The sequence below is a fragment of the Dryobates pubescens genome, chromosome 31, assembly GCF_014839835.1.
Source record: "Dryobates pubescens isolate bDryPub1 chromosome 31, bDryPub1.pri, whole genome shotgun sequence".
Taxonomy (NCBI): domain Eukaryota; kingdom Metazoa; phylum Chordata; class Aves; order Piciformes; family Picidae; genus Dryobates; species Dryobates pubescens.
The window spans coordinates 5,400,868-5,414,483 of NC_071642.1; the positions used below are offsets into that span (position 1 = coordinate 5,400,868).

Genomic DNA, 13,616 nt, shown 5'->3' on the forward strand with positions numbered 1-13,616 from the left:
CATCCCTGGGGGTGCATCCCCATGGCTTTGCAGACTGGGAAGCTGTTTGGAGCACACCAAGGCTCCTGCCCCCTCGGGTTTACTCCGTGGAAAGCAGAGCACAGGAGAAGGCTGCTGCACGGCCAGGTTCCACCCTGATAGAGCCAGCAACTTAGAAGTGCCCTGAGCCCAGAACTGGAGCTCTAGCTCAAAGGTTCTTGCAACATATCTGACTGCCCAGCTAGGATGAAATCAATGTTTGAGGTGTGAGGGAACTCAGAGAGCAGTGACAGGCTCTGCCCAGCACCGAGTGGTTCTGCCATCAGTGGATTACTGGCGGCAGTGACACAAAGGGGAACCTCAGGTCTGCTGTGGTGCAGAGCATCTCAGCCCCTGCCCAGCTTCCTGTACAGCTGGGTGTGACAAACGTTCTGATGCTGTCTGGGATTTCACAATGACTCTCTGAAGACAGGGCTGGAGGTGCAGGATTTCCACTGCCACTTCTTACTCAACTGCTTTAGTTTCTCAGCAGCTGCTGCCATGCCCTTCTCATTCTACACTCTGTTATCTCTCTGTCTTCAGCAGCAGGATTATTTCTGTCATTTCTGTGGTTGCCTAACTTCCCCCCCTGCCTCCTGTCCCTTATCTTCCTCTGAACAGCCTCTCAGTGTCCAACTGATTGTCTCAGACATTTTCATTAGCTCCAGGAAGGGGCAAGGATTGAATGGATGGCACAGAACATTTCCCTATCTGCCCAAATTCAACCCAGCCCCAGCATTAGTGCTTTGAAACTAGCCAGCAAGCACTGCAAATCTGGAAGAAGCACTCAGACCTCACCACGGATTTCTGCTCCACAATTCCAACTTTCCTTGACTAAAATTGCTTCCAGCAGTGTCAGGACAGAAAGCACCACAGCAGGCAGAGAAGATTACTGGTGTGCCATGTGTCATGGATGAGAGCTTCCTCATCTGCCATGGGAAGGTTTGCTAGGAGTCATGTAAGAGAGATGAACACACAGCTGGGGGATGAAGGCAGGCAGGCAGCAGTCTGTAGCACATGGAGCTGACATTCACAGGCTGTGTTCATTTCTAATTCCAGGCATGCAGTGTTTGGTAGAAGCCTCTGCTGCAGTCTTAACCTCCTTATCGAGGCAGATTTCAACTTGTGTCACAGATTACATCAAGTTGGAAGGGACCCTCAAAGAGCATCTTAGCCACCCCCCTGCAGGCAGCAGGGGCACCTCCAGCTGGAGCAGGCTGCCCAGGGCCCTGTGAAGTCTGATCTTGAATATCTCCAGGGATGTGGCCTCAACCACCTCCCTGGGCAACCTGCTCCCCACCCTCACTGTGCAGAACTTCCTCCTGATGTCCAACCTAACTCTGCCCTGCTCCACTTTCAAACCACTGCCCCTCAGCCTATCCCCACAGCCCCTTCTGAACAGTCCCTCCCCAGCCTGCCTGGGGGTTCCCTGCAGATATTGAAGTGGAGCTCTGAGGTCTCCCTGGAGCCTTCTGTTCTCCAGGCTTCACAACCCCAGCCTGGCCCCATAGCAGAGGTTCTCCAGTTCTCTGATGATCTTTGTGGCCTCCTCTGCACCTGCTCCAGCAGGTCCTTGTTCTTTTTGTGCTGGGGGTCCATGGGTGGACACAGCACTGCAGGTGAGGTGTCACAGTGGGGGAAGAGTCAAGCAAGCCCAAGGAGGAGGATTCAGGTCTGTGCCTGGGATTGTTCACTCCTTTGTGGGGAGGAGGGTGTGGGTGGCTCTTCAGGCTCTTGCACTGGAACCAGGCCCTGGCTCTCATGTGACCAGAAATTTCATTTAAATCCCCTCTCATATTCTTTCCCCACCTCAACAGAAAAGTGGCAAAGGAAGCAGGGGGTGTCAGAGCCCAGGGCTCCTCAACTTTCCACAGTTCCACTTTGTCCCTTTTGCACAGAGTCATTGACTTTGACACCAGATGCTCAGAAGAGCCATGCCTGTGAGGCTTTCTCCAGCACCACTGCTCACAGCCTGTGGCAGGCAGAAGTGTGGCAGTGTGAGATACAGCACAGCCTCCAGTGCAGCATTAGCTGCTGGGGCTTCCCCTCCCTGGCTTCCCAGAGCTCAGGAGTCCTTCCAGGCTAATGGGAACATAGATTTCTTGGCAGCAAATCTCTGTGCAAACAGCATTGAAAAGAGAAGAGGTGGCCAGGTAGGAACAATGCAGCCACTTCCTCCTAGTCAGGCTGCCAGCAGCCCTGGAGCCTGCAGAGATGGAGCCAAGGGCGAGCTGCTGTTTGTGCAGGCATCCGAGTTCAAGGAAGGGATCATTCAGATCACCTCTAATGACAGATCAGGGCCCTGGTCTCTGGAATGAGGAGCTTTGATTTTCACATAGAGAGCTGGAGTTCATTCATAGATTCACAGAATGGTTGGAAGGGATCTTCAAGCTCATCCAGCTCCAAGCCCCTGCCGTGGGCAGGGACACCTCCCACCAGCACAGCTTGCTGCCTGGCCTTCAACACCTCCAGGCAGGAGGCAGCCACAGCCTCCCTGGGCAGCCTGTGCCAGGCTCTCCCCACCCTCACTCTCAACAATTTCTTCCTCCTCTCCAGTCTCAATCTCCCCTCTCCCAGCTCAAAGCCATTGTTCCTCATTCTGGCACTCCCAGCCCTTGTCTAAAGTCTGTCCCCAACTCTCCTGGAGCCCTTCAGGTACTGGAAGGCTGCTCTGAGGTCTCCCTGGAGCCTTCTCCAGGCTGAACAGCCCCAACTCTCCCAGCCTGAACCCGTAGGGAAGTGCTGCGCCCTCTGCTCATCTTCATGACCCTCCTCCAGCCCCCTCCAGCAGCTCCATGTCTCGGTTACACTTCCAGGGCTGCAAAGACTCCGCAGCCTGCCGGGACAGCCGCAGGCTCTCGGCGCTCCTCGGCCACATCAAGTCGCTCATCTCAGGGCCGTTTGCAGCTCGGAGGCTGCAGCGGAGCAGGGTGGGGGCCGGCTCTGGCCGCAGCTCCCCTGGGCTCACAAAGCTTCTCTGTGTCAGCCAGGAGCAATCCCAGCTCCGCTCCGCGATCCTCTGAGCTCATCGCTGCTGCGGGGCTGCGGCGGGGGCCGGCAGCGCTCCCCCACCCCGCCCGGGGCTGCACCAAACCTGGCAGCGCTCCCCAGGCCATGAGCAAACCCAGCCCCGTGGGCTGTTCAAAACAACCATTTGGCGCCGCAGTTTCAAATGCACGGAGCAACTGCAGCTGGCTCCCTGCCCGGCTGTTTGCATCTCTCTCCCCTAAGCAGCTGCAGTAACCTGTTGTGCTCCTCAGGGCTGGCCGGGCTGGCTCAGCCTCTGCCCCGGGGGCGGCTCAGGATTGCAGTTGGACTCTGTTAAACGAACAAAACGACCCCGACACCCCCCCTCCACACTGAACACTCCCAGCCCCCTCAGCTGCTCCTCGCCAGCCCTGCTCTCCAGACCCTTCCTCAGCTTTGTTGCCCTTCTCTGGACCTGCTCCAGCCTCTCAGTGTCCTTCTTGGAGTGAGGGACACAAAACTGAACCCAGGATTCAAAGCATGGCCTCAGCAGTGCCCATCCAGGGGCACCATCCCTGCCCTGCTCCTGCTGCCCACACCACTGCTGCTCCAGACCAGGCTGCTGCTGCCCTTCTTGCCCAGCTGGGCACTGCTGCCTCATCTCCAGCTGCTGGCACCCAGCACCCCCAGAGCCTTTTCCTCCAGGCAGTTTGCAGCCACTCTGCCCCCAGCCTGGAGCCTTCCTGGGGTTGTTGTGACCCAAGTGCAGGACCCAGCCCTTGGCCTGGTTGAACTTCATCCCTCTGACCTCAGCCATGGATCCAGCCTGGCCAAATCCCTCTGCAGAGCCTCCTGCCCTGCAGCAGATCAACATCCTACCCTGTTCAGTGTCATCTGCAAACTGCCTGGGGGTATTGTGCTGGTCTGAACTGGACTGGATGGGCAGGAGCTCTGCTCTGTGCCAGCCTGCCCTGCCTGCTGCAGAGCAGCAATCACCCCCCACCCCCAGCCCTGCTGCTGAGCAAACACATTTTGATGCTGTCACTCTGTGGTTCTGCCTCAGTGACCACCACACCCAGCCTCCCAGTGCAGGGCTTGGGTCTGCAGGACTGGCCCCAGGCCAGAGGGAGGAAAGCCTCCAGCCAGGGCACCTCGGTGCCTCATAGCTGCTCAGCCAACCTCCGGACAGCAGTGGCTGAGGCTCAGGGGAGACCTCCTGGCTCCCTGCAACTCCTTGAAAGGAGGTTGGAGCCAAGTCGGGGCTGATCTCTTCTCCCAAGGAACAAACAAGTGAACAAGAGGAAATGGCCTCAGGTTGCCCCAGGGGAGGTTTAGGTTGGACAGGAGGAACAATTTCTACTCCAAAAGGGTTGTTCCCCAGGCTGCACAGGGCAGTGGTGGAGTCCCCATCCCTGGAGGGGTTTCCAAGGCATGGAGATGTGGTGCTGAGGGCCCTGGGTTGGTGGTGCCCTGGCAGGGGTGAGGGTTGGGGTGGATGATCTGCAAGGTCTCTCCTGTGATTCTGTGGCTCTGTGGCTGCATGACCAGAAAGCTGAAGGAGGAAATCCTGCCTGGAGAGTCCATCCCTGGGAGAGCCCCCATGGCACTGTGACTGCTCAGCCCTTTGCCTTTGCTTGCTCTGCACACAAACCTCTTCCATTTTATTTCCTTCTCCATTCAAACAGTTTTCTCCTCCCCACCCTGAACACTTCTCCTTTGGTGTCAGCAGCAGGCAGCACCAAGGCCACACCAAACAATTCATCACCAATTTTCCTGTTGGTGCTTGTCACAAATGCCTTCTCCTGTAAAAGAAGTAGCAACACTGGCTTTGCACAGGCCTCTCCTGCTGGCATGCATGCCAGCAAGGACCAACATCCCCTTGCAAGGTGGATCCCCTCCTGTTGCTGCCTTTTCAGGCACCAGGCTTGCAGGGTTGTCCCTGCAGTCCTTGGCCTGTTGGTAGGTCCTCTTCTGAAAGAAATGACTCAGGGCAGGACCTTATCTTTGCCCTCATCTCCTGCATCATTCTTCCTGCTTTGCTGGCTTCCCTTGGCCTGAGGAGCTCTGTGGCTTGAGGCTGCTCCCTGCCCTGCAGGAGGTCACAGGCCTGCCCCAGGCTCTGCAGATGTCCCCAGGCTCCAAGGATAAAGCAAGGAGTGGGGAATGTCCAAGCCCCAAGGCCTTGCTGAAGGCCTTGCTGAAGAAGCTGTGTCAGGAGAGCAGCCATGGCACAGGGCAGGCACAGAGCACAGCTGAGAGCCAGCTCACAGCCAGCTGCTCCTCTGCAGTGGTGTCAGTGGAGGAATGAGGGGGACCCTGTCTGCTGAGGAGCCCTTCTTGCCTCTGCAGGTTCCTGCCTGGCAAAGCCCTCTTGGGGTGGGTCAGAGCTGTGCCCTCGCTCAGTGGGCACAGGCCTGGGCAGGCAGAGTCCAGCCACGGGCAGTGCCAGTTAGCTGGCACCAAGGCCTCCCCATGGCTCACCTCAGGGCTGGGGGAAAGCCTGTGCCAGAGGGGTGAGGGGTCCTTCACACAGGCACTCTGCAGCCTAGGCTGCTTCTCCTGCAGCTGCCACACAGCCACCTGCCCAGGGCACAGCCCTGGCTCCCCAGCCCCCACCCCTTGTGCTGCCCATGCCTCTTGTGCCTGCTGCAGACTGAGCCCCCCTTCTCCTCTGACCTCCTCTTCCACAGCTGGGGCCTTGGCACCCCAGGAGCCTCTCTGCAGGCTCCTGTGCTGGCAGCCCCTGCTCCTGTGCACTGCCAGGAGCTGCATCCTGGGCCTGGAGCCTCCTGCCAGTCCAGAACAGTCATGGCCAGGTACAGGAGAGCCATGGAGGGCCAAGCACTCACTGAGCAAGGAATGAGAGCCAGCTCTGAACTTCCAGCTGAACCTTGGGGTCCTGAGAGGCTTCACTGAGAGGCCAGCCTGTAGAGGCTCCTCATGGCTGGGACACAACTGGGCTGAGCTCAGCTGGCCCTCCAGGGCTGCCCAAAGGGGCAATGCACCCTGGCTGCCACAGCCACTCCTCCCAGCCTTCTGCCTCCTCCTGCATGGACCCCAAGGGCATGGACACATCCCCATGGAGACCATCCTGGCATTGCCAGGCATTGGCCACCTCATCAAAGGCAGCAGAGACACCAGTGGTGGCTGGGCTTGTCCAGAGGGAAGTCTGTAGGGCTGGAGATGCCTTTCCCACCTGAGAAGGGTGAACCTTCCCATGCCCAGCAGCAGCAAAGCAAGGAGTCACTGTACCTGCTGGAGGGGAAGCTGGCCTGGGGAGGGAGCAGCAGGTGGTATGCCAGGATGACTGCCACACCTCAGTGCCAGGAGGAGTTGGTGCCCCAAGCACACCCTCTGCAGCTGGCACTGATGAGCAGCTGCCAAGGAAGACCAAAGCTGAGGCTCTCCTGCACCTCCAGCTGCAGCAGTGGATAGGAAATGAGAGCATTTCCATTGCATGGCCACAGAGGGGAAGGATCTGAGCCCAGATGCTGAAGTCCACGTGGTGCAAGCCCCAGTCCAGCCCCAGAAGGGTTAAATCCTTTCCTTCAGCAGAGGAACTGGCAGCTGCAGAGGGCTCCTCTGCTCAGAGCAGGCAGTTGGACTGGCCAGGTGGATGAAAACCATGGCTCAGCTTCCTCCAGGGAACAGGCAGGGGTTGTTGAACAGCTCCTGCAGCAGCTGGAGGCAGAACAGATGCCAGTCTGTGGCAGCACAGGTGACAGCTCCAGCAGTGCTCTCAGAGGAGCCTCTGCACAAAACCTGAGCTTACACAGACATGAAGCCTCCCTTCTCAGTGCTGTCTCCTCAGGGGAACTGCTGCAGGGCTGCTGCCCTTCAGGAGGGCACTGCCCACACAGTCCTGAGCGTGGCTGTGCCACCCACACAGTGCTGCTTCAGAGGGGCTGGAGGGAAGCAGTTGGTGCCTTGCCTCTGGAGTGGGGTAGAGGGAGGCCACAAAAATAATCAGGGGGCTGGAGCATCTCTGCTACAAGGACAGGCTGAGGGAGCTGGGGGTGGTCAGCCTGGAGAAGAGAAGGCTCCAGGGAAGCCCTAGAGCAGCCTCCCAGTACCTGAAGGAGCTACAAGAGGGACTGTTTGCAAAGGCCTGCAGGGACAGCACCAGGGGCAATGGCTTCAAACTAGAGCAGAGCAGATTGAGATTGGATGTGAGGAACAAGTTCTGCACCAGGAGGCTGCTGGAGCACTGCAACAGGCTGCCCAGGGAGATGTCTGAGGCTCCATCCCTGGAGATACTCAAGGTGAAGCTGGACAGGGCTCTGGGCAAGCTGATCTAGCTGGGGATGTCCCTGCTGAGTGCAGGGGGTTGGAGTGGCTGAGCTTTGGAGGTCCCTTCCAGCCCAAACCATTCTGTGACTCTATGATTTAGCTGTTTCCTCTCCTGGTTTGGTGCTAGGGGCTGCTGGCTTCTGCAAGCTATGCAACACTCCTGGGGGACACTGTCAGGGCTTCCCCAGACCAGAGGTTTCTCTAAAGTCAGGTTCAAATTGCTTCAGCTGGAAGAACCAAGGGCCAGTGTGAAAGGTGCTCTCTGATGTGCCAAGCAGGGCTTGGGTTAACACAAGCTTAAACCCAGCTGCTAAACCACCACCACCTGACTGCCTCCAAGCAGGGCTTGGAAGCTGTGTGACAGAGTGAGGAACATGGTCACTGCCCAGCAGAAGGCAGCCAGAGGTCAGCCTGGCTGGGCTGAGCCTGAGCCTGAGCCTGAGCCTGAGCCTGAGCAGGCTCCCCTGGGCTGGGGCTTCCTCAGCAAGCATCGAGCACAGCTCTGCAGGCAGCAGAGGCACTCCAGGGGCGGAGGGCAGGGGTTTCATTCAGAGGTTTCATTCAGAGGGCAGCTCTGCAGTGACCTTCACTGCCCTCTCAAGAAGCTTAAGCAAGGATCTTGGCTTGGCTCTGCTCCCTGGACAACCCCTTTACACTCCAGGCACTCCTCCACCTCCAGCATGTGACCAACAGGGGCTGGATGGATCCCTTCCCCAGCTCGCTCCTGCCTCCTCTAAGCACAGCGAAGCTTTGGTGCCAGCTCCTGCCAATTGCCCAGGCAGTGCCAGCACAGCACAGCTGCCCGGGCAAGGGGACCTTGCTCCTCATTGCTGCTGTGTCTGACAGCCACTCCCTAGCTGGCAGAGGCAGATCTTATCACTTCTGCTGCCTCCACATCCTCTTTTCAGAGCCCTGTTCTATCTTGGTGCCTGGGGGCATTTCCATCCTCAGCTGCAGCAGTGCTGGGTGAGCTCCGGAGGTCCCTTCCCTGGCATCCTGTGGTCTGCACCCTCCGAGCAGCCACCTCCGGCCAGCCCCGGGCGCAGGGGCGGCGGCAGGAGCGGGGCCAGCCCGCAGCTGCCTGTCCGGACCCTGCCCTCTGGTGGAGAGCAGCGCCCGGGCCAGCCCCGCGGCACCCACCGCGGGCTGGCACTGTTACGGCGGCAGACAGAAGCCACACACGCACTTGTGGTTGCAAGCAGAGTTCTTCTTCCTTCAAACAGCACATGTTGATGTGTTTATTGTGCCGGTGTGGCTGCTTCCAACTGGTTAACAAGCCGCTATTAAGATTCTTAGTGGTTGTTGCTATCTTGCCATAGCTATTGCTACATTAGGCTGATTCTCTTCTCTTGCAGCTCCTCGGTCTCAAGCAGGTTACCCAAGGGTCTGTCACAAGCAGCTGCAAGCTGTCCATATCTTCAGCTCAGGGACTTTCCAGATATTCAAGGGTACACAACAATCTGTTCAAGGTCAGACTCTTCTTGGCCCACCAAGGGCTCCACAGGTTCGTCACAGTTCCCCACAGGTGGCATTTGTCAGGGACAGCTGCCCTGCAGAGTCCTGTGGCACCAAAGAGTGTCTGTGCCTGGCAGCAAGGTGTGAAGCTCTGTTGTTTGTTTAAGAAGCCAGGGTTTACTGTTGTCTTGTCAATTGTTTTTATTTCCCAGCTCAGTGGTTTCAGTTCTAAGGAATGGAGAGGCTGAGGATGCTGGGGCTGCTTAGCTGGGAGAGGAGGCTGAGGGGGGAGCAACGCTTACAGAGAACTAAGGGTGGGTGGCAGGAGGATGGAGCCAGACTGCTCAGTGGGCCCCAGTGACAGGACAAGAGGCAGTGAGCGTAAAGCTGAACAGAGGAAGTCCAGCCTGAACATGAGGAGGAACTGCTGCACTGTGAGGGTGGCAGAACCCTGGAGCAGGCTGCCCAGAGAGGTTGTGGAGTCTTCTTCTCTGGAGGCTTTCAAGCCCCACCTGGATGTGTTCCTGTGTGAGCTGCCCTGGGTGACCCTGCTCTGGCGGGGGGTTAGAATCACAGAACTGTCAGGGCTGGAAGGGACCTCAAGGCTCAGCCAGTTCCAAGCCCCTTGCCATGGACAGGGACACCTCACACCAGAGCAGGTTGCTCACAGCCACATCCAGCCTGGCTGCAAACACCTCCAGGCAGGAGGCTTCCACCACCTCCCTGGGCAGCCTGTGCCAGGCTCTCACCACCCTCATGGGGAACAACTTCTTCCTCACATCCAATCTGAAGCAACCAACTTCTCGGGCCGCCGCCGAGCAACGGCCGGCAGCGACGGGGAGGGAGGAGCCTCGAGCCCTTCCGCCCCGCCGCCGCCAGCCCCGGCCGTAGCCTAACCGACCCCATCCGGTTCCAACGCGGCTGGCGGCCTCCGCGCTCTGCCGCCGGCGGCGAGGACACCGCCTGCCCGCAGGGGGCGCCCTCTCCTCCCGGCCCCTGCCCGCGCCCTGGTGGCGGCGCGCGGCCGGAAGAGGCACTGTCCCGGCGTCCCGCGCGCGCGCCCTCCTTCCGGTGCGGCGCCATCAGCGAGCAGCAGGTAAGGGCCGGGCCGGGGCTTGGGGTCCATCCGCCTCCATCGGCGGCCGGTCTGACCGCTCTCTCCCGCAGACATGGCGATCCGTTACCCTATGGCCGTGGGCCTCAACAAGGGCTACAAAGTGACGAAGAACGTGTCCAAGCCCAGGCAGTGCCGGCGCCGCGGGGTGAGTATCAGGCGAGTGCGGCCGCGCCGGGCCCCTGAGGAGGTTCTGCCGGCAGCTGCGGGGCTGGGTCGGGCGCAGGGGCTGCTGTCCTCCGCAGCCTGACGGGGAGCGCCGGACGGCTCCTGGGGTGCACGGTGCGCTGTACGGGCGTACCAGGAACAGGGTAGTTCCGATCCAGTTCGCCTCATCTCCTGGCTGCAGCTCCCCGCAGCTCAGGGCAGGTTGCAGCTCGGCTCCTTCCGAGCAGCCGCCGGTGGTGGGGTAGCTGTGGTGGACTGCAGGAGGCTGTTGGGTACCCGCAGGTGCTTGCTGTGCCGTCTGACTTGGAGGTTTAATGGAGGTGTAGGTGCCCCGGTGCGGGCGGGCGGCCACGCCAGCAGCGGTTGGTAGGAGCTGAATGTGTGGCTGCTGGATTGCTGCAGTCTGGGCTGGGGAAGCGGGGGAGGTGCCCATGGAGTGGGGGCTTGAATGGTGGGGAGCACCAAATGTGTGGGAGCGTGTGTGGAGTGAAGGGGTTGGGTACGGGAGAGCTGGCAGCAGAGCAGCCCCAAGGCACTGCTGAGGCTCAGCTGGCAGCTCAGCCCCACCGCAGCCACTCACTCATTCCCCTCTGCTGAGATGGGGAAGAGAATCAGAACAAGTGAGGAAAGTCCTGGGTTGAGATGAAGACTCTTGACCAGGTGCCCCAAAAGCCCTGCACAAGAGAAGCAAACAAGGGGCTCATCCCCACTGCAGGCTCAGCCAGCGCCAGGAGAGCCAGGCTCCAGCACCCATAATGGTGACTTGGGAGCAGGAGCCCCAGCCCTCAGGTGCCCCACACGGTGTTCTTCCCCCAGCTCTCTGTGCTGAGCAGGATGTGGTATGGGCTGGGATGTCCCTTTGGTCACCTGGGGTCAGCTGTCCCAGCCTTGCCCGCTCCTTGTGCAGCCTGCTGTGGCGTGGGGAGCAGAGCAGCCCTTGGGTCAGCAGTGAGGAACCAGCCCTGTGTGAGCAGCAGGGCTGCCAGCACAGCCCTAGCCAGTGCCAGCTGCTGTGGAGAGCATTAACCCTTCCCCAGCCAGAACCAGCAGTGGGAAGTGGCACAGAAACAGGCTGGGGGGTTCTGAAGGCTCCCTCTGTGCCCCTTGGCAACCCCAGGGCTGTCCCCTGCCCAGCAGCGACACAGTGGCAGTTACCCAGGTGCTGTGGATGTGTACCAGGAGAGGTTAGGGCAGCTGGCAGCTTCTCTCCCACCTTGCTGAAGCAGTGTGCTTGGATGTGGTGGCTGAGGGGTGCAGCAGAGCAGACCCTCTGTGACCCTGCTGTGTGCACACTGCTGCTGAAGGGGAGGAGCAGAGCACAGAGCGTGGCCGACCTGCCCAGGGTCACTGCTGCAGGGCATCTGGCAGGGGCTGGCACTCCCTGGGGCATGCCAGAGGCTGGGTTTGGAGCTCAGTCCGGCCCAGCCTGGCTGTGGTCAGGCAGCCCTCAGTTTGCCCATGCCCCATGCCCTCTGCCCCCAGCGCCTCACCAAGCACACCAAGTTCGTGCGGGACATGATCCGGGAGGTCTGCGGCTTCGCGCCCTACGAGCGGAGAGCCATGGAGCTGCTGAAGGTCTCCAAGGACAAACGAGCTCTCAAGTTCATCAAGAAGCGGGTAGGTCAGGCTGGCATCCTCATGGGCATGGCACAGGCTGCTGGGGGCCCTTCCTGCCCTCCCCTGGGGAGTCTTTGCTGTTTAACTCCTTCTCTTTGGTTCACAGTTGTCTGGGGAGGGGAATGTGCTGTGGGCTGGGTAGGAGAGCTGGGGGTGGGCTTAGAGGAGTCCAGACCTGCTGTGCTGGATCTGCACTATCTGCACCTTGGGTGTGGGGAAGAGCAGAGCAGTGCTGGGGGAGACTGGGAACTGTGAGTTCATGGATGGCAGCCATGAGAGCTGGAAGCAGCTTCCACCTTGAACCAAGTAGCTGAGTAAAAAGTCACAGAATGGTTTGGGTTGGAAGGAGCCTTCAAGATCATCCAGTTCCAAGCCCTTGCCCCCACCAGCCCAAGTTGCTCAAGGCCTCATCCAGCCTGGCCTTGAACACCTCCATGCTTGGAGCCTCTACACCATCTCCCAGTAACCTGCTCCAGTGCCTCACCACTTCCATGGGGAACAATTTCTTGCCAATGACTATCCTGAATCCAGCTTCTTCCAGTTTGAAGCCATCACCTCTCATCCTGTCACTCCATGTCTTTGTTACAAGTCCCTGCCCAGCTCTCCTGGAGCCCCCTTCAGCCTGCACTTCAGGCTGGGCTGAGTGCACAGAACTGAGTCAGGTGCTGCTGAGGTGAGGGCAGGTGGTGCCTGGCTGGCCAATGGAGGTGGATGGGCAGGTCTCTGGATGCCAGGACTTCACCATCCTGCAGCCAAGTTGTGTTCTGTGCTGGGATGGACAGTGAGTGTGAGTGCCCCTGCAGGCTGGCACTCAACTTGTGCTGCTCTCTCTGCAGGTTGGCACTCACATCCGTGCCAAGAGGAAGAGAGAAGAGCTGAGCAATGTCCTGGCAGCCATGAGGAAAGCAGCTGCTAAGAAGGACTGAGCTGTGGCCTGGCTCCAATAAATCCTTTCTCACAACCCCAGTGAGTGGCTGTTGATGGCACCTTGGGCTGGGCTGCCCCTGGGGGTGCTGAGGGCCCAGCCCTGCAGTAGTGCAGAACTTGTGTGACTATTTCCTTGCAGCTGGAGATGCTGCTCCTGGAGCTCCTGTGCTGGCTTGTGGCCTCTCCTAGAAGGGTGACCCTGCAGAGCATGTGGAGCTGGCCTGTCTCAGGGTGTGGAGGCCTCTCCATGGCCAAGCTGCCTCCACCTCCCCTTCTGTCTCTGAACCTGGGTGGTGGTAGGAGAGGACCGTGGACAAAAACTGATGTTGAAACCAGCAGCAGCTTTGCTCCTGCCCCAGGGTGCTTCAGCCTGCTCCTCCTGAAGCTTCTCTTGCTCCTGCTCCCCTTGTACCCTCTGCTGCCCTATTTCTGCAGCACGTTGCCAAACAAGAAGTGCAGGCAGCCAGAGCTCCCCAGATGCCAGCAGGAGGAGTTTATTCCCCACTAAGGACTGTGCCAGCCTGGCTGGGAGGTAGGACAGGAGCTGCTTTCCCCCACAAACCCATTTCACTCACACCTGATGTAACAGCTCCTCCTCCCCTCTCAATTCAGCTTCTCTAGCAGTTGCTGAGGGATGAAGCCCTCCAGTTCCTGGCCCAGCTGTGCCAGGATCTTCAGTTCCCTTTTTCACTTGGAACAAACCAGCTGCTGCAGTGGCCAAGAGCTTCTGGTAGAGTGCAGCACCAATTCCTGAAGCCTAGCACCTTGCTCCTGGGTGCAGGGCTCTTCCCTTTAAGCCTGGGCTTGTTTCTGCTGGTACCAATCTGTGCTGTCACCTGGAGCACCCTGTCCCTTGGCAGCTGAATGCAGCAGCACTGCTGAACTGTCCTGATTTGCCTCCTCTCCAGCCCAGGCTTCTAAGCCGAGACAGAAGTTTCTCAGCTCACCTCCAGGTGCAGCAGGAGCTCCTTGTGAGGCACAGCCCCAGAGCTGAGAGCTCTGAGCTCACCTCCAGGTGCAGCAGGAGCTCCTTGTGAGGCACAGCCCCAGAGCTGAGAGC

At 59.3% G+C, this 13,616-nt stretch overlaps 1 protein-coding gene across 1 annotated transcript; it reads left to right on the forward strand.

The window, feature by feature from the left end:
• Positions 1–9,751: 9,751 nt before the first annotated feature.
• RPL36 (ribosomal protein L36) lies at positions 9,752–12,590 on the forward strand. Its single transcript, XM_054175143.1, has 4 exons — positions 9,752–9,826; positions 9,898–9,992; positions 11,495–11,629; positions 12,466–12,590. Exons 2-4 carry the CDS (start codon positions 9,900–9,902, stop codon positions 12,553–12,555), a joined length of 318 nt encoding a protein of 105 aa, XP_054031118.1. The 5' UTR covers positions 9,752–9,826; positions 9,898–9,899; the 3' UTR covers positions 12,556–12,590.
• The last annotated feature ends 1,026 nt before the right edge of the window (positions 12,591–13,616 follow it).

Coding starts and splice junctions, on each gene's coding strand:
- RPL36 (XM_054175143.1), top strand. CDS start 9,900: ATGGCGATCCGTTACCCTATGGCCGTGGGCCTCAACAAGGGCTACAAA. Junction 9,993..11,494: donor GGCAGTGCCGGCGCCGCGGG/GTGAGTATCAGG, acceptor CTCTGCCCCCAG/CGCCTCACCAAGCACACCAA. Junction 11,630..12,465: donor TCAAGTTCATCAAGAAGCGG/GTAGGTCAGGCT, acceptor CTCTCTCTGCAG/GTTGGCACTCACATCCGTGC.